This window comes from Crocodylus siamensis, chromosome 1 (assembly GCF_052110815.1).
Source record: "Crocodylus siamensis isolate JL-2025a chromosome 1, ASM5211081v1, whole genome shotgun sequence".
In the NCBI taxonomy this organism is placed as follows: domain Eukaryota; kingdom Metazoa; phylum Chordata; order Crocodylia; family Crocodylidae; genus Crocodylus; species Crocodylus siamensis.
Genome location: NC_143395.1, coordinates 154,472,374 through 154,492,305, shown reverse-complemented (window position 1 = coordinate 154,492,305; position 19,932 = coordinate 154,472,374). Strand labels below are relative to the sequence as shown.

The 19,932-nt window shown below is 53.1% G+C and overlaps 1 protein-coding gene across 1 annotated transcript; it reads right to left on the bottom strand.

The window, feature by feature from the left end:
* Nucleotides 1–11: 11 nt before the first annotated feature.
* On the bottom strand, nucleotides 12–18,711 carry LOC149873520 (uncharacterized). Its single transcript, XM_090035022.1, has 15 exons — nucleotides 18,600–18,711; nucleotides 18,116–18,192; nucleotides 16,401–16,498; nucleotides 15,355–15,581; nucleotides 14,234–14,437; nucleotides 13,084–13,195; nucleotides 11,411–11,561; nucleotides 10,445–10,593; nucleotides 9,448–9,493; nucleotides 6,485–6,624; nucleotides 4,226–4,383; nucleotides 2,892–3,060; nucleotides 2,203–2,283; nucleotides 520–1,432; nucleotides 12–32 (listed from the first exon to the last, which is right to left on the bottom strand). The coding sequence occupies exons 1-15, from the start codon at nucleotides 18,709–18,711 to the stop codon at nucleotides 12–14; spliced, it is 2,658 nt and encodes an 885-aa protein (XP_089891148.1).
* Between the last annotated feature and the right edge of the window lie 1,221 nt (nucleotides 18,712–19,932).

Below are 19,932 nucleotides of genomic sequence, written 5' to 3'. Positions count from 1 at the left end.
CAGGAGGCCTTTCACTCGCACATGAGTCCCTTCTGCAGGACATGGGGACTGCACAACAGAGCACATGGCATTCTTCAAAGTTTTTCCCAACTTCCAGGCCTGATGGACCACTGTTGGTTCTCAGTGTTTCCCATGGACTACCCTGCCCAGGAGATGGGGCTTCCCGTTTTGTGAATCCTACCCCCTCCAACTAGGAAAGGGGCTCACCCCCAAAACATCCCCTACACATCCTACCTAGGAGAAGGGGCTTCACCTCTCCCTCACGATGGGGCATGCACCTGCCCAACAGCAGTGAAGTGTGTGTGGGGTTGCCCTGTACCCAAGATGTAATCACCTACCAGGGCCCTGCTCTGATCCACAAACCTCTTTCCGTAACCGCAGTCTGGAAGCTGGTGCTTCTGGCTCAGCTCCATCTTCTCCTCCCTCCCTCCCTCCCCTGCTTTCTCTGTCCCCAGGTAGCAGCCTGTCTGGCTGTCTCCTTGCCCCATCCCTGCCTCTTGTTCCAAGCCTGGGAACTACCTGCAGCCTGGGCTCCAGCTGGGAGAGGAGGAAGCCATCACGGATCACCTGCACCTTCTTCCTGAGCAGGGCCCCATCGGGCGTGCCATGATGGGCATTCTTGAACTTCTGTACCTCCAGCTGGAAGCACAGACTGGTCTCCAGCACCGGGGGGCCATGGACCTGCAGGTACTGGAGGAAGTGCAGCATCTCCAGGCTGGGCCAGCCCTCGGCAGCAGCCCGGAGGGACTGGCAGAAGGAGGCTTTGTCCTCCTGGCTAGGCCGGGCTGTGGCTGCAGACCCCACCTTGGCCTTCCTGTTCTTTAGGTGTTTGAGGGCCACCTTGGCAGCCAGCGAGTGCAGGAGTGGCTCCAGCTTGGCCCAGCCCTCCTCCTGCAGATGGGTGTGCTGCACTCCGTGCCTGCTCAGGCCCTCACTCACCTCAGCCCAGAAGCCCTCAAAGCTCTGAGCAACATGCAAATATAGGGCCGCCTGCATTTCTTCCAGGCTCAAGTCGCTCACTCCACCCTGGGCCACCTCCACCCTCAGTCTCTTCCTCAGCTTTCGAGGGAGCTGAGGGTTGGCTGACTCAGTACCTTGCTGGTCCCAGAGGTCCAGGAGTTTCAGGGTGCTGCCCAGCCGCTGCCTGTCCCCTGGGGCCTCCCAGCAGCACTCCAGCTTCTGCAGCAGTCCCAGTGCCCTTTGCAAGCCGGCATCCTGCATTTCCTGAGCCGCTTTCCTATAAACTTTAAAAACCACCTTGTTGCTGAGCAGGTCCAGGGATGGCTGGGGTGTCACTGACACCCTGCCGGCTGGGGTGTCCTCCTCCACCAGGCCTGAGCCCAGTGATTTAGATGCTGTTTTCTTCTTCTGCCTCTGCTGTTCTCTTCCTTCCTGGGCATGGGATCTGGCATTGCTCCTCCTCTTCCTGGCCCTGTAAGGAGTTAAAAGGGTTGTCAGCATAGCCATAGCACAGCAGGCTAAGCTCTTGTTGAGGTCCAGGACTTGGATGCCAGATCCACTTCTCTTCCCACACAGCAATGCTGAGTTTGCATTTATTTCTCTCAAGTCCTTTCTTGGCACTTAGTGGTTGCTGGGATCTTGGAGATGGTGTTTTTTCAGGGCCTGACAACATGTGGTCACAGAAAAAGACATCAGACAGAGGTACTGCAGTGGTACTACCAATATCCCAGCCTCGGAAAAGGATGTATGCTGCCTTCCACATTTCCTGCTGTGGTGAGCCTGTTTGTTCATATCCTGTGCAGTGTTTGGGTGTGTCAGCAGCTGCCATCCTCCACCCCAGAGGCATGCACATTTCAGCAGCGGGTGAAATGATTCTCAACATGAGAGCTGTTTGTGATGCACCTCAGGTCCTTTTGCAAACAAGAGGTGAGAGCTAAATATAAACTTGTTCCCAAAATAGGAGCCTGCGCTCCCATGTGCATCAGGGCACTACAGTGCAAGTATCACCCAGGGCACACGTTCCCGATTAGATGCATGGACCTGGAGGCTGCATGCATGAAACAGGGATAGTGGGAAGCCAGGACTTGGTCAAAGGGGCTGGAGTTTTAGCTGTGAAAGCAAGTTGTTAGCTCAAACTCACCTCCATAACTACAAATGGTCCCTGTTGGGGTGGTTACAAACTAATGATAGCTAACCTGTATGCCAAATATCTGTTGGCCCAAGGGGCACACAAGGAAGTACCTGTTTCTCCTTTCTTGCTTGTTTCTACTCTCTTTGCTCCCAATATCCTGGGCTTCAAAGAAAGAGGCTGGCACACAATACCTGTGAGAAAGACAGTGGAATGGGGTGAGTGAGCCAAGGAGAAACGCACAATGGCTGAGAACCGGGCTTCAAAAAGATTTTTGCCAGGACGACTGGCTAATTGGAAAGAATTATCTATCTCTGTCTGCACAGAGAGTCTGGAGCCAGCTGAGTTATCCAGGACAATCAGTCATTTAGAAGCTCACTCCTAGCAGAAGCACTGGTTCCCAAGGAATTAGCTGCTCCATTCCCTGCCTTCTCCAGCACGGGAACAGGCAACAGGGCGAGGGCACTGGCTGGAAGGGGAGGGGAGCTCCCAGCTACTCCAGTCCTGGCAGGAAGTGTGCAAAAGGGAAGGGTCTGAGCATTGGCTTTGGGAGGGGCAGGGGACAGAGGCAAGAGCTCCTGGCTGCTCCAGTCTTGGACTCTTCCTACATGAAGGGAGATGGTGCCAAAGGATTCACTGTGTGGCTCTGGAGCCAACAACATAGGGCACAAGAAGCAAGAGTGATTCAGATGAGCGTTAAGGGCCTTTGCTGAGTGTACTGAGGGAGAATAATCCAGGAATTAAATGTCTCTGCAAGCTTTGGGAACCTGAGAAATGGGTGTCAAGGATTCTGGGAACTCACTTCAGGAAGGTGGCAATTTCGTAGCGGAAGTAGCGGAGCCAGGACCCACAGAGGACAGCAAGTACATGCTGAGCCACGGGCTCAAAGGCCATGGGCTCCAGGCCTCCATCACTGGTGCTGAGCAGATCCTGAAGGTGCTGGACATAAAGCGGCATATCATAGGCCAGCCCTATGGGAAGGTGAGAAGTAGAGAGGGCTGACCTAGGACTCTTTCCTAGAGTAAGTCTGACACAGCGAACTGTGGGACTTTGAATGGGAAGGTACAAGCACTCATCAACACTTACCTTCTTGTAGTCCAGCCCAGAAGCCTGTGCACTGGTTCTCTAAACCAGCGGTTCTCAACCTTTCTTGTACCAGGACCCATTTGTAAACACCGATGGCCAGTCTTGACCCAGTGCCCCTCACTCCCGATTCACTGTCCCCCACCCCCAGCCTCCCAGTGCGTGGGGAAGGGCATGGGTGACTGGTGCCTCCTGAGTCTGGGGGGGCACCAAATCACCAACAGTGGGGGAGGTCCCCCCATGGCTGATCGCCAACCGGGTGGGGGGTCTCCCTATAGTCGATCGGCGAGCACAGAACCACCCAAACTAGAAGGGCACTTCCCGTGTTGCAGCTGGTGCTTCCAGGGGTTGCACGGCCAATCTCAGGGAGTACATGTGCACCCCCTATACATCGCCAATGTGGCAGGGGGGCCCCAAGCAGCCCCTTGCAGGCTGGAACACTGGCAGCCTGCAAGGAAAAAGCCACAGTTTCCCACATCTTTCTCCTTTAAAGAAGAATCCATTTTTAAAGTTTGATCTATTTTTTAAATTTGTTCATAACCCTTTCATATATTCTTGTGGCCCACTTTTGAGTTGTGACCCATGGGTAGAGAAACACTGCTCTAGGCCACTCAGAGGAAAACCCCACAGGTCTACTGGTCTACTTCAGCAGGAATCCAGATAACTGAACCACAACACCAGACAGCCACTTCCATGTTGCATCCATATGCTTGAGATGAGTTATCAGGGCTCCCATTTGAAGCCAAGTAAGGGAAGCAACTTGCTGCACTATTGCTATGGTTCTGGACCTTCTGATATCAGGACTATGACAATGGGTTATTGAACTGAGGGCATCTTGCTTTCATGCCTCAAATCCATTTGGGTTGCTGCAGGCTGTCTTAAACTGTCCCAGCTTCCTTAAAGTTTCCTAGCACCAACCACCACCTTGCTGGTACATGATTGAGCCCAGTGTTTAAGTGGACTCCACTCATACCCCAACCCAGCCATACTCAGTGAAGTGGGCTCAGCACTTGAATGCCCACTTGGTGGAAGAGGCAGTATCTGGGCACTCACCAACATCACATCCCGCATCATGGGCCAGGTACGTGTGAAAGATGTGCCAGGCTGCACGGTGGACCTGGAGACGATCTGCCTGCCTCTCCCAAGAGGCCTTGTGCTCCTCTAGTGCCTGCCACAGCAACAGACTGTGCACCTCTTGAGCATCCTCACACCTGGAGGACAAGCATGGAAGGAACATGAATGGTGTCTTGGACATCTCTTCTCCTGAGCAGCTGGTGGTGGCAGCACACATCTTGACATTTTCTTCCCAAGCATTAGGGCTCAGTCACAGCCAGCACAGCAACAAATTTTAGGTGTGCAGGAATATGTCAGCTCATTTTCCTAGGTTTAGCTACAACTCTGTGCCTTGGAAAGATACAGGAGCCCAGGACTCACCTGATCAGGTAGTGGAGAAAGCCTCCCACACCCCTGAGATCACATTTGAGTGCTTGGAGGAGGCGGGAGGTCAGTGGTGTCATAGTAAGAGACCACATGAGACCTGGTGGCTGAGCTGACTCAATCCTGCCACGCCTGGTCCCTGCGGAGCGCAGAACCTGCAGTGGGCATACAGCACAGGAGGGCTTCTCAGTCCTAGCAGTTCTGTGGGTGCAATTGCTCACAACAGGCCAGAAAGAGCTGCCTGAGGCCAGGGCCAAAGGAACAGCAGTTAGCCTTAGTGGGAGGAGAGGAACTACTCCAAATGACTCCCCAGGGCATGTCATTGCCAGGGTCCCAGATGGCAGGCAGCTGCCGTTCCCAGTGTGGAAGCCCCCTCAAATGCAAGTGGGAGATCACTGGACAGGAGCAGAACAGGCCCAGCCTCTTCACAGCCCCTCTCACCAATGTTCCAGTCACACCCCCATCTACAAGCACTGCGCTGGACCCTCTGCAAGTGGTCAGCTAGGCAGTGCGTCTCAACCCATGGGTCATGACCCAAAAGTGGGTCACAAGAATATATGAAAGGGTTGTGAAAAAACTTTAAAAATGGATTCTCCTTTAAAGGAGAAGATGTGGGAAACTGCAGTTTTCCCCTTGCATAAAGCGGCTTAGGGCTCCTCGTGCCCCACATACCCATCCCTTGCCCCACATACTGGGGGTGCGGGGCAACAGGTCAGGAGTGAGAGGCACTGGGTCAGGACTGGCCAATGTTTACAAATGGGTCCTGGTCCAAAAAAGGTTGAGAACCACTGAGCTAGAGCACAGGGGCCCAATATAATCCACTGTATTGCTGAAGCTAGAGTCAGAGTAGACCTTACAGCAGCTTAATGTCAAAAGAACCTGGACTCCAGGGTCCTCCAACTCCACTGGAGATGTTTCCAGAGCATTTACCACTCTAGGCAGGTCCCTGCCACTGGTTGCAACATCAGCTAGGGGGTAGCCACTTGTTCCATATTCCACAAAGCAAGTGTGGCCCTACATGCTCATACTGGGTGTCAGTGTTGCATACTCAGGACATTAACCAGCTACAGCATTGGACTACAGTAGATGGTGGACACACTGCCAGTGTGAGAGACCCATATTGAACCCCTCCACCCCTGACAACCACAGGGGACAGTACATACACTGAGCCAGTCTCTGCTTCTGCTCACACGACTCATGCATCGGTCCCCCACTACAGGAAGCGCTGCATACACCTTAACCGAAGGCAGGTGGTCAGCATGCAGGAGTGACCTAGCCTTGGCCTGGGAGCCCAAGTCTGATGCAAGCCTACCATGAATGCCAAAAAAAAGAAAAGGTAGCACTTCACTTTCCAAGCATTTTCTTTTCATTTAAGAGGGTGGAAGCCAGGTCAGAGCAAAACAGCTGGACTTGATTGTCCTGCCAGTGAGTCGGCAGCAGAACAAGGAATAGAGCCCAAACCCCAGTAGGATACTATGCCTCATCTATCACTAGATCCCACTCCCTCTTAGAGCCAGGAAGAGAACCCAGGAGTCCTGGTTCTCAGCCTCTGCTTTAACCACTGGATCCGATTCTCTCCAACCTATTAAAGGCCTCTGCAGTTGAGGAGGCAGAAGGGACATGGAGCTAGGGAAGAGCTCTGACCAACAGCCCAGTGTTCATGAGGCTTTTCTAACACAGCAGAAGGCCCTTCCCCCAGACCCACAGAGTCACAGGATCATAGAAAAGCAGGGCTAGAAGCAGGGTCATCTAGTCCAGCCCCTGCTCAAGGCAGGATCATCCCTATCCAAGCCATTCCATAGCCTGAGAACTACAAACACTTCCCTCCCCCTCCATAGCCCCCATATTTCCTAGGGGGTCCCAAAGGGCACATACCCAAGGTGCTTGGCTCTCTCATGGTGGATGAGAAACCTAGGAACCCAGTAGGAACGTAAGCGTCTCAGAGCATCATATTGGCTCCTGCTGATTGCGGCTGAAGTCTGCCCTGCGCTGTGCTGAGCCTCACAGATCTGCTCCTGCCAGGAAGGAGTGAGGAGAAAGGAGTGGGCCAGCCATCCCACCAATGGACCCCACAAACCACACTGCACTCTGGGGGGAGGGGGTCAGAGCCTCTTGCAGACCCCAGTTCTAGAGGGGTCAAGTGCTTCCTTCCAACCTCTCCCTAAGCTTGGTTACATCCCTGTCCCTTCCCACACTGTGGCTGTCAGCTCTGGGCTTCTGTGACACTGAGGGTCAGAAGCCAGTGTCTGACTAACCAGGGATCCCAAGCTGGATCCAAGAGCAGGAGGCAGATTCACCCATCTTCCCCCACATACACACCCCATAACCTTTTGTGAGGCTTGTGGCTAATGCTATGTAGCAGCTAGACACTGGAAATCAGGATGTTAGGGGTTAGGGACTGATGACTGCACATCCTCACTTGGCCTGAGCAAAAGAATTAACTTAATGAGCACAAACTTCCCTCTTGCACTTGCCTGCCTGCCTGCATAGCAAACATAGAGACATGCTCTACACCTGCGGCGGGACTCGGGCAGTGGGCGGCTGATTGGCATCATGACAGAGCAGGGTTCCAGGAGCAAGGAGCTTAAGGCACCAGCAGTGTCTCCTAAGTAACACTCAACCACTGCCCAGCCTGTGCTAGACAGGCTACGTAGGCAACCTCTGCCCAGAGGACACCTCAGGCTGGGCTAGCAAGGGCATGAGGCTCTGCTTCAGGAGTGAGGGGCATCGACAGGAGCGTGGGGTACATTACACAGGGGAGTTTACACATTCTGATCCATTTTAAAAGGTCACACAAGGTGACCCTGTGTGAGTCCAACCTCATCCCCACCTCCAACTTTCTGTCCTTGATCTCCTCCTCTCCCTCGCACGCTAACTCCAGGCCATCTCAGCCACAGACACAAATTCAGCTACTGTCTCCATGGTGACAACTCAAAGGTCTACCTGTCTTCTTCAGACCTGTCTCCTTCGATCCAGCCTGTCTCTCTGACATCTCCTTGTGGATGTGTGACTGGCAGCTCAAACTCACCAAGGCTAGAGCAGAGCATTCTGTCTTCCCCAGCCTGAATCCTTCTCTTCCATTCTTGAGCCCCGTGGATGATAGTACTATCCCAGCTTGAATTCAGGACTGCAGCTAGGCATCCCTTTGCTTGGACCTCTCCCTAGGTCCTCATATTCAAGCTATGTCTAAATCTAACCAGTTCTTTCTGCATCACATCTTTTAAGATCTGCCCTTTCCTATCCCTTCACATAGCTCAAACTTTCATCCAGGCTCTCATCTCACATCCTGAATTCTACAACCTCCTCTTCTCTGCCTTTGGCAAATGCAATTTTGTCCTACTCATATGCACGGAGTATGTAGCTACAGAAACTAGATTCCTAGTCCATTGTTTTGACCACATTTTTCTTCTCTGCCTCATCAGACTTAAACCATTCATTTTCACTTTCATGGCCCTTCATGGCCCATACCTACCAACTGTATCAGTGGTGTCCAAACTTTTAGCCCCACAGGCTAGAAGAGAGATTGGTCTTTGGACTGGATCCTGCATGGGGTTGATACATGGGGCCAGTCTGCAGGTGTGCTCCAGCACACCAGCCTGACCCCACATGCCAGATCTAGCTACATGCTAACCCAGCCTCCCGTGCCTGGATCTGACCATAGAGTGACCATGCATGCCAAGTCAATCACACTGTAGTATGATCTAGTATGTTGGGCCACATTATCCAGGCCACAGGGCTCCCCACAGGTCTGGAAACTTGGCAGCAGGAGACCAGCAATTAACAATACCACAACTCCCCTGCCACCAAATTTCTGGAGCCACTGATTTATGTCGTATCTCCGTCACTACTGGGCTGTTGATTCCCACATCTGATGGGCAGTGAAGGCTAGCATGGTGGGTCAAAGTCGAGGCTAGATTTTCACACAAGCACCTTTGTGTTTTCTCCCAGGAAGCTCATCCCACTTGGGAGGAGCTCTCCATAGACCTTGACAAAATGGCCAAACCCTGCATAAAACTCCGTTTTGCCATGATGCCTTAGGAATGGCTAGACATCTGGTGAGCTAAGACTGCTGCCTACCACACTGGCTGATGTGGTCTCATTGCCTCTCTGTGTTGCCCCGTCTGTCCGTACCAGGAGCAGCCAAACTTCTTGCCCCTGCTAGCTGCAAATCTTGACATGGCCAAGAGCCACAGGACACAAATAATCCAAGATGTGCATGCTCTATAGTCAGCAACTTGCACACAGTGCCCCACTACTTCTCTTCCTTCAGGAGCTACATTCAAACTGCCTAGGAGCTACATGTTGTTCAATGGCTGCAATCTAGCCACCCCTGCTCTATACCTATCTGTTGTCTCTTGCCTAGTACCGGGACTAAAACTGTAAGTTCTCAGGGACAGGGACAGACTCTCTATTTTGTTTGTATAGCACCTAGTGCTAGCAGGGTCTTGGTGCATGGCTAGGCTTCCTAGGCCTAGCCATGCACTAATACAAATAACTAGTAGGATTAATCAAGCAGGACACATGCTGCCTCAAGGCCTGAGCCAGCCCCTACTAATAGCTAAGCAGAGACCTGGGAGGCCTCAGAACCAGGCAGCATCAGGCCCCCAGCATCACTGAAAGCCAAAAATAGGAGCACTTTAATTAGCCTGAGCATTTCCTGGCAGGGGAGGCAATACTAGACACAGACATACACGCAGAGTGCTCCCCAGGGCTCTGCTTTCTCACCTCTGCCCACAGCTGCGATGTTCAGCTCAGACCTGCCAGAGCACAGACACACGTCTGCTAAAGCTGCAAAGGGTGTGTGGGGGTGAGGGCTCCTCCTTAGCAGCCTTCCTTACCTGGGAAGCAGGAGGCAGGTCCAGTTTGTACTTGTCTTGAATACTCCTGCAAAGACAAGAAGGGGGCTTCTACTCCAGGAAAGGAGCATCCAAGGCCCATAGGGTGCTTTCAGGAAAGCCAGACCCACAGGGTCTAGAGGAGAAGGCCGACCCAGAACATCTGTGATGGTGATCTGAGGTGGTGTCCTGTCCTGTGTGGGTCTCCCACGGGGCATGTGCTGGGAAAGCCACAAAGCAACAGACCTCCAGTGCTGCCTTCCAAGCAGAACAGACCCATCTGGGCTGCTCTTCTCTCACTCCTCAGCCCTTCCCCACCACCTCTCCCCCCAGTGGATCCTGAAATGTGCTAGATCAGGTTCCTGTGTGGGACAGGCTACTCTGTGTGATTACTCTGACAGGCGCTAGGGAAATGGGCACTGCTATGAATGTCAGGCTGGGGGGTTCCCCTAGGGCCCTCCTCTGTGCACATGCATGCTCATTTACCACAGGAATTAGGGGTTCCTCACCCATGAGTCAGAGAGGGAACTCTCTAGTCTATGCTTATCTTCATGGCTGCTGAGTGGTCCCGTCCTCACCACCAGCAGTGTACCTGACATGACAGGAGGTGGAGCAGACAAAGGTTTGGGGGCAATAAAAAGAGACAACCAGCTCGAGTGGGTTTGGTCATAGGTGCCAACTCAGTGGGTGCTCTGGGGCTCAAGAACCCACTGAAAAAAATAGGAGGTGCTTAGCACCCACAAGCCACACTGGGTGAACCAGGTTGAAGTAATGCACTGCCTCTTCTGGGCATGCAGGGGGCTTGGCACAGGAATGCAAAAAAAACAAAAAACACCCACCACCAAAACCCAAAGTCAGCACCCATCACAGGTTTAGTAATGAAGCCGTGACCCCTCTTGTGTCCACAAGAGAACAGGCACCACCATGGATCCATGCCTCCCAACACCCTTCTGTTTGTCTAGGGTTTGAGTGTGTCATTCCCCTGGTCACCCATCCCTACCGAAAGAGGTCAGTGTAGAGAAGCTGGGCATCGCTGGCTTCCAAGCACTGGGCGCGCTCCTTGGCATGCTCACAGTCAATCCAGAAGTGGAGGAGGTGGATCCCCAGGGTGCCCTGCAGAAACTCCTGGAAGTTGTCCATGCCAGCTCTCTACAGCACAAGGAGGTTGAGGGCCCACTGGAGCATGCAGAGCCACAAAGAGCAAGCTTTGCAGGTGAGGAGGAAGCAAAGCTCCTGGGCAGCAGTCCAGCCCCATAGCAAAGAGCTAGGAGAGCCCACCTTTCCCTTCAGTGGGGTCTAATGCCTCCCTGAATTGCCCCACCAGTCTATTAATGAGAACCACCCATGGCACATTCCCAGGCCTGACAATCTTGTCCTAAGTGCAGCAGTGGAGGGTGGGGGGGGCCCACTCAGTAGCCTCCCACTGGACTGGCACCAAGCTACTGGTAGACAGCTCCTCAGAGCCACTGCTGCAAACTTATTCAGGCTCCACTCTCCTGGAGAAGCCAAGGACTAGATGGATGGACTGCCAGCTGCTCGCCCACCACTGGAATAAAGCAGGGTTCCCCCTGGTTTCTGTGACAGGGCTCCCTGTAAAGGGCTGGGAGGTTGCCACACGGTAATCAGCAATCTGCAGCAATCTGCTACCTCAGCTGTCCCCTCTGAGCCACAGTGACCCTGACCCTTTCGGGCTGCCCCTAAGGAGCACTCATCTTCTAGGCACAGAGTAGGGGTAGCATTGCTCCAGGACCAGAACAGACTGATGAAAGGCAAAAGTCAAGCAGTACCCCAGAGCCCCATATAAGTCCACAGTTCAGCACAGGTTGCCCACTGTAGGCTGAACAGGCTGTTGGCCTCCACCTGACAGACAGGCCAGCCCAGAGCAGGAAGGGGCACCACATGGTAGCTGGCAGAGACAACGCCATCTCCATCCACATGGCCCATGGGCAGGAGCTGGCATTCTTACCGTCCCCAAGATGTCCTCCTTCAGACGCTGCAGAGCAGAGCCGCTGAAACTCCCAAGGAACCCAGGCTCCTCTCCTCCCTCAGAATCACTTGCCTCATCCAGATCAAATTGCAACACCTTCCTGGCAGCTGAGAATGACTCCCCAGCCCACCTGTAGTAAAAAAGGGTCCAGGAACATCTCTGGCACATGGCACAGGCAACTCCCTGGAATGCAGGGGAAATGGGACTATCCAACCCTCCTTGCACCCCTCCCTGCACCCCCCTGACACTCCCCAGGGTTGGACTACCACATTGCCATTAGTTGTAGTTATCCTATATTTCCTTTCCCCTGCACCCTGGTGAGTCCCCATGTCCTGTCAGATGAGTCCTCTCCCATGTTAGCTGGATAGTCAGCACTGGAATGAACAAGAGGGAATGGGAGTCCACAGAGCAGTGGAGCCTATAGAGCGGAGGTGACTCCAAGTGTGGGAGGCTTTAGTTGTAGAATGTACCTCAGAAAAGGCAAGGGCACAGCTGGGCACACAGGCCACAGGACATCAGGGGCTTCTGCTTGCTATGCCATCGCAATCGTGATCATACAGCTGCCAGCAACAGCTGCTTTTTATTACCCCACCATCCACGTCAGTGCCACTGGTGGTACCCCCATAGTTAGTTACACCACTGTCCACCACCATTCCTGGCAACAGGGGCATCCACCAGCCCCTGCACACTCCAATGCAGCCACTTATCCCAAGCACATCTCAGCACAAACACCCCACAGACAGCACCCTGTGCATCCCAGTTAAGGCACTCCTTACCATACTACTCTCCTCAGCATGCCCAGTACCTGCCCCTCCCAATACACACATATATCCACAGATTTATCCTAAGAGCTCGAGGTCTCAAACCTGGCCTCAGGGAAAATTGAACCCTGTGGGCCCCATCTCAGTGCTATTCCTGTGTGCCTCTTACTGGGAACCAGTGTGAGAGGAGTCCCCGGCAACCCCAGCAAACAACATGCATATGTATTGACCCCATGCTCCAGGCAAAACTTGAGAGCAGGCTCCAGAGGAACAGCCCCCAAGGAGGATAAAGCAGGTCAACCAGTCAGCACCATGCTCCCAACAGGGTACCTAGGACTGGGCCCAGAGCAGGTGAGAAACCTGACCTTCAGCCCTTCCCCCTCCAGGCACACCTGGCACCTGGATGTTGTTGGACCAGATGCTGAGAGTGAGACAGAGGCCAGGAGAAATTCCCTCCCCCTTGCTACTGAATGTCTTCCTCAGGGTGTGGGTGGCACCAGCCCAGCATTCATAGGCAGAAGGCGCCCCAAGGTGAGAACACTGCTAAGAAGGCAGCACATCTAGTGGTTAAAGCACAACCCAGAAGTCAGGCCTCTAATCCAGGTTCTGACAAAAGACATGCTGTTTGGCCTTGGTGGTGGGGATGGATAGGGGAGGGGAGGCTTGATGGTGCCAAGTGATGTGTGCCTCCAGGTGGAAAGGTGCTAGCTATGTCACCCTCCACAGAGCCCTGCTAAAGGTGGATGGAGCCATCAGTGACTATGAGGCTGGGCACACCAGCCCTTGATTCAGTCCCCTGCTCCAGCTGCTGCCCCTGGCTTTACCTGGGCACTCACTCGAGGCCTTCTCCTCCCCAGCACAGGAAGGTGCATTAACCCTTGATATTCTCACCTGTCCAGGTGGGACTTGGTGTGCTCTGCTCCACGCGAGGAGCCAGATGCAGGTGTGCTCAGGCCGACGGGCAGTCCCTCTGGCTCACTGGTCCAATCATCCATGGCTCCTTCTGCAATCATGACACAAGGGCAGATTATAAATGAGTCCATCTGTCCAGACCCTGAGACTACTACCCTGCACTCCCCTTCCTCCAAGCAGCCACGTGGGGTTGCACCAAAGTGCTCAGGTTGTCAGCTCCAGTCAAAGGCCCTCCCTATGGGCTTTGGGGGGTCTCACCTCCTGCTGTTGAATCTGTCAGGAAACCCAAAGCAATAAAATCTCTTCTAAGTCCTGAGGAGCAGAGCTGTTAATACCTCTGGAAATAAACTCTCTCTACAGCATTTTTCTTCAGACCAAGCTGTTTAGAAAAAGACCGCTTTACCCGCTGCAGAAATGCAGCAGCTCCCAGGAATAAGCACAGCAGCTCTTTACCAGTGGGAGAGAACAGTGACCTAGGACAGGAAGCCATGAAGTAGACTGCTCCCAAGTGCAACTACAATGGGCATTTAAGGACTTCAGTTACTTGTACACTTTACTAAGAGGTTAGATTATGAATTTGTATGGGATGGTTTAGATAGGGCTGACCCTGCCTCAGGCAGGGGGTTGGACTAAATGACCTCTGGAGATCCCTTCCAGCCTGACTTCTCTATGAGTCTATTGAACACAGCCAGTTAGCACACTGACTCCTCACACAACTGTTCTGGGATCTTTGACAATGAGAAGCTACTGGGACCTGTTTTATAACTCCTCTAAAAGAAGGCACCTTGCTCAACTCAGCAGTCCTTGGCATCACAGTGGGGTCAGTTCTGCGTCAGAGAACAGTGCACCTCTCCTGAATCACTCACACAGGCTGCAGCACCCACAATTTCCTGGCATGTCTCCCATCCAGGTAATAACCTGGAGCCCAGGGAAGGAGGAGACAATACTGCACTGAAGGCAGACTTAGGCTCAGGCAGGCAATTGTAGATGCATCTATGAGCTAGGCAGCTTCCTACCTGTGAATGAGCAAAGCAGGTGGCTCAGGACACACAGACCCAATGGGCAGAACAGGAGCCCCTCACACTGGGGGAAGAAGGTGGGGAAGGAAAGCTAAAAAGATAGAATGTACCTGGCAAAGGACAGTCCCCTCCTGTCCCTCTCCAAGCCACAGCAGTCTCACCATTGGTTGCTTCCATGCTGGAGTCAGACAGGAGGCTGCTGACCTGTAGCCTGCTCAGCTTCTCTGCACAGGGAAGTTGCCCCAACCCAAAGGCAGCTGAGAACTGCAGGGAAATCTCCTGGGGATGCCAGTCAACATTGTTAGTGAGGCAGCCTGCAAGGGAGCAGAGAAACATAGCAGACAGCTGTCAAGGGAGGGTCCCAAGGCCACATGGCTGGTAAAGGGTGAGTCTAGGCAGCTGAGAAGCAGCATGGAGCAGTCAGACCCTGAGATGCCTGGGGTCCTTTCCCATGAAGAGCCTAAATGCCTTGGTGAAGAGGATGGGATCTCCCCACAATGTGGAGGGCTCATTTTCCTTGATTCTCTCAGCTCTTACCCTAATACTTGCATGGTGTAGGAAGATTGCCTGCTTCATACAAAACATGTCCCCACAACCCATTTTGAGGGGACACCATCTTAGAGAGAGAAGGAAGAATAGAGAAGCTGAAAGAAACGTTGTCAGTCGAGCTGAGCAATCCACGAGGCAGCAAAAACAGCAGAAGAGGAGGCACTTGCACCATAAGTGTGTAGGAGTTAGAGCAGAGGCCAGCGTTAGGAGAACAGAGGAAGTGGGGAGAGACAGGCAGGCAAGAAAGCAAGCTCTGTGAGATCACCTTCTGCAGATCCCAAGAGCAAGGGGTATGGACGGTATTATACTGGGGACAGAAATGGAGAGCCAGGGTGGGAGATGCAATACGCTTGTCCCTGGTTTTGAGTTAGGCCTGCTCTATGCTAGACTTCAAACTATCTCAAAGCAGTGTTTAAACACAGCCCCTCAGGGCAGAGAGGTGTTTTTTCACCCTGAACTCCGAGTCTGATGTGCCTTAGCTCCTGGCCCAGCTTTGTGGGGAGAAGCAAACTGGTGTCACCATTTCAGGTCAGCATCAGACACCAGGCTGGGTGACTTATAGGCCTCCCTTCATTCCCTTCCAAGTCCAGGGGAGGATGGGTCCAGTGAAGTAACCTCTCTCCTTAGCCTGGGGGCAGGAAGACACAGGCATGCTCCAGGGCTGGATCTTGGGGGGACTCACCTAGACGGGCTGGGGTGCTGCGAGTCAGCCTAAGAGGCCTCAGAAGCCCATGGCTGGGGACCCCCATGGTCAGCCCAGCTGTTGAGGGGTGGCTGGGAATGCTCGAGACGGCAGCACTGTCAGACTGACGGCTGTATCCACGAACTTCGTGCTGGCTCACCGGGTAGCCCTCATCCAACGGACACATCAGCAGCTTTGCCAGCTTGTACTCCAGATAAAAAGTGGTCCTGACAGCAGACAGTCAGTCAGTGAAACTGCCAATTACGGCCACAGCAGGGGGCAAGCAACTGCTCCAAGATGCATGCTAACAGGATGCACAATCACAGAACTATCCATGGTAACAGAACCAGGGCAAAGCCAGAGGCTCTGCTGGCATGGCAAGGCCAGGGCTGGGACAGCAGAAGGGGCTGCAGGGCAGGAGAGAGAGGCACTGGCAGAGCCAGTGTGGGGTGTGGGGAGCCCAGGGCTGAGGCAGCATGGTGCTGCAGGGCAGGAGGGATGCACTCCCTCAGCAGGACCCCAGCATCAGCTCAGTCAAAACTGTGTCATGTGAACATTTCTCACCAGACTCTGTCCTAAGCTTGCACCTGCCTACTCCAGCCTCTCTGGCTCTGCTGTACACACACTGGCCTCCATGGAGGGGTACTGTAGCTCTCTTTTCATCCACTTCTCTCCCCCCTGCTCTCCCCCTAGCATTACAAACTCTGCCCCAGAGAGGCTGTGAAACCTCCTAGCCCCACTGCTCTGGCCAGACCAGCCAACATCACTCCAACGGGCTGCAACCAGAACAGTCACCTGGCACTGCCCTTCAGCAGCAGGGAAGGCACTAAGCTCTTCCCTGGTTAAGACACTGAAGGAGAATCTTCATTGCCTCAGCATCGTAGGGCCCATGACACACAGAGGAGCAGTCTAATAGTATAGGACAGTCCTATAGTATAGAGGATACAGTGTACACACACTCCAGAACTCACCCTAGGAATGGGACTAAGCGCTCCCTCCGAAGCCAGCCCAAAGTCCTCTCCCTCTCGGCATCACTTGCTCCATACCGAGGAGAGCTCAGCTGTCTAGGACACTCCTGGAGGAAGCCGTCCAGCTCTTCCAGCTGCCCCCTGAGCCGGTCATAGTGCAGCCTCAGAGGAAAAGCCTAGGTCAAAGACACAAACTCTCATCAGCCTGGAAAGCCCCACAGCGCTGGGGACTGGCACATTTCAGGAACCAACTGTTCACTTACAATGCTGCTACAATGGATGAATCAAACTGAGCTTCCAGCCCTGTGCCTCCCACACCCACTTCTGCCAGTGTCCCTCACTCCTGCACTGCAGTGTCTGAAAGCTGATGACAGGGGAGAGGACTTTCCATGGTTGGATTCTACTCTGCACACTGCTCACTGGCACAGCAGATGCAAGCAGTTGGCCAGCTGAGCTCTCCACTGCAGCATTTTGCTTTCTGCCTAGTTTCTATTACATGCCTTCCTCGTGAGCCCGGTTTCCCTTTGTATGTCATGTCCAGGGGAGAGAGCATTTGACATGCGCAGTCAGCCACACCGAGTCTTGGTTCAATCTGGGGAGACTTACAAAATCATCCAGGCCCTGAGGCACCATGTATCTGGGTCCACGAAGGCAGTTTTCCTTAAGTGCTCCCAGGGATAACTGTTCTTCTGGTGTGGTTTAATACCTGCCAAGATGTTGGGGCTTAAAGCCCACTTTATGGAAATGGGAGGCTCCTTCCTAGCTTGCTCCTGCAGCCATATGGCTAAGGGTAGGCAAAACTTGGGGGCATCCAAACCCCAAGCCTCTGGGCTTGGGCCAGCACATAGGATGCCTGCCAGACGACTTTGGAAATATCTGAAGTCCCTGGTGGGGGTAGAGGATGTTTACGGGTTGTAGGGCCACTGATGGTTCTGGACTGACTCACGGATTTGGACCTGATTTGGCTTGGAACACAAAAACATTCTTTAAAAAAAAATCTGGGCCCTGAGGCAAATTTTCTTGACCCTAAGCCATCCTGCTTTCATGATGGCAGATCCTAAAGGAAGAAAGAGATGAACTCCATTCCCCTCACAAGCGTACACTATCTCAAGGCTGCTTTAATTTACAGAGCCTGCCCTGGTACCTTCTAACCTATTGCACCTGCCCATTCAGCGGAGGGCATGCCCTTCAGCCAGGTCCTTGACAGTCCCAGTGCTGGGCCATTCCCTTGCCCCATGCCGCTGCTTACTGGGGGAACTCCCAAGGAGCTGGGTTGGTCTGCTTTGCAGCCCCTTGCCACCAGCAGAGTGTGTGTAAAGAGGCTGCAGTGGAGCTGTATCATGGGTTTCCAAGTCCAGCTCCAATCAGGCTCTGTGTAACATTGGGATTTCAACCCCATTCTCAGTGGTGATGTGCCCGGCCCACCTCACAAACCTACCCTCAAGCCTGGCATCAGCTGAGAACTACTCATGCCAGGTAGGAGGGAGGCAGTGACTCACCCCAGGCAGAAGCCCTGTCTTTTACTCACAGAACCTGCCTGCATGCACCATACTCATGCACCTACCTCTCCCTTCAGGCCCTGCCCCCTAACTGATCCAGTTCCACCCTGAGAATTAGATCTGCTTGTGCACTCCTCAAACCAGGGGCTGGACCCTGCTCTTACCTTTGGAAATGAAGGATAAATCACCCCACTGTCCTGCCTACAGGTTCATTGGGTGAATGCTGGAAGAATCAGGCCATCAATGGGAGCAGAGCCACAGTATAGTGATGGGCTGGGGGGGGCACATACTCACAGGCTGAGCCAAGAAGGCATTGAAATACTCCAAGAAAAGATCATCATAGGTCAGCAGATCCTCCAGCACCTCCAGACCTGAAATGAAAGACGGAGGGCAGCAGGGGTCCCAGGGCAGCTGTCAGGGTTTGCAGGCCTGCCCAACCCAGCATCATCTGCCCTGCTCCTGCCTCCTGCTTTGGGAGCCCCCAGGGAGGCTGGTAGAACACAAAGGCCAGAAACAGCTGGCAGAGACTTGGTCAGTGTCCAGAGCACAAGGAGGATAAGAGGAGCCAATCCAGACCTCCACTTCCTCTCATTCCAAAATGGGACCTGGGGGCAGATCCCAGGCCTGGATTCCTGCATCTACTGGAATGGGCTCTAGGGCATCTGTGGCTGGGATGTCCACTGCACTCAGTGGCCTACAGAGTTGATGCTGGAGTATTTGGGAGGTAGCTTGGTTACTGGTCTCAGGCTGGAGCTCCCTGCAATGTTGGATGCATTACCCATCTCCTCTTGTTCTGTCCCACACAGACTTCTAGCAGGGCTTCGGTAAAGGACCCCCTGGGGTTTGCTGACATTGCCAAATAACCTATCCACAAAGCAGTCCCCATGCATATCCCATAATTCATTCATTCTTGCTTTCTCCCATGTGCACATACACTCCCAACAGAGAGCACCTCCAGGAATATTGACCGGGGGAGCAGTTAAATGCATTGCTTTGCTCTTTAAAAAAGAAAGATTTTCTGTTGGTCACTAACATCAATGAAGTAGAGGAGGGTGCCAAAGTCCTTTCCACTTATCCCCACAGAAAGGATGCAAATGGTAGGCTGCAGTGTGACCCAGGCTCTCCCCCCTCCATCTGACTTGTGCTATCTGCCCCACTCTAATCTAGTCCTTATACCCTATACTCCAGGTGCCTCCTTCAGTTTTCAGTTCCTTTAGTATTACAAATCAGTCTCTACCAGACAAGCTGATGTGTCTAGATAACCCTGACCTAGTTCCTCTCCTGAGTCAGGGCAAGAGGACAGGCAATGAGGGGATGAGGTACTGGAGATAAGGCTGGGGCTGCTCAGGGGAAAGTGGCAATGGCTGTGCTTCCCTGGGCCAAGCTCTCTCTCTGCCTCTGCTCTTTGCAATGACACACCAAGTCCCTCTGTAACTCTGGGAGGGGGCAGAGCTGCCCTCACTTGCCCCACCAGAGGGAGATGCCAGGAAGCAGGTAGGAGTGGGTCACAGACTGTAACACAGATGCCCGTGGACTGACTGTACAGTCCTCACTGAATTTATTTGTGCTCCTGCCATTGCTGGGAAGACCCCCCTTGCCTAAACTCCTGTAGTCATGGTTCTCACCCAGGGAGCTACAGCACCCTGGGGCACTGTGAGACCCTTTTAAGAATACCACAGGGTGCCATTCAATATTAGCCCTGTTACTATAGAAACAGCACAATTTAGTGTAAGGCACTGTAACAGGTACCCAAAGAGGTGGTAGAATCTCCATCCTAGGAGGTTTTTAAGACCTGGCTAGACAAAGCTTTCACTGGGATGATCTAATTGGAGGTGATCCTGCTGTGAGCAGGGGGTTGGACTAGATGATCTCCTGAGGTCTCTTCCAACCTTCATTTTCTATGGTTCTGTAATTTTATGTTTTTTTATGATTCATGAGATAAGCCCAGAGATTTAAAACAGGAATCCACAGTTTTAAAACCATTCTGACCTGCTTGGGTCTTTTTGAGTTCTTTGCAAGAGAAAAATTGCTCTAGTATTTTTCTGGAGTCAAGAAATGAGTAAAAGTTCAGAGCTGGCATTTTCTGAGGGGTGTCTGGAGGCTAACAAGGG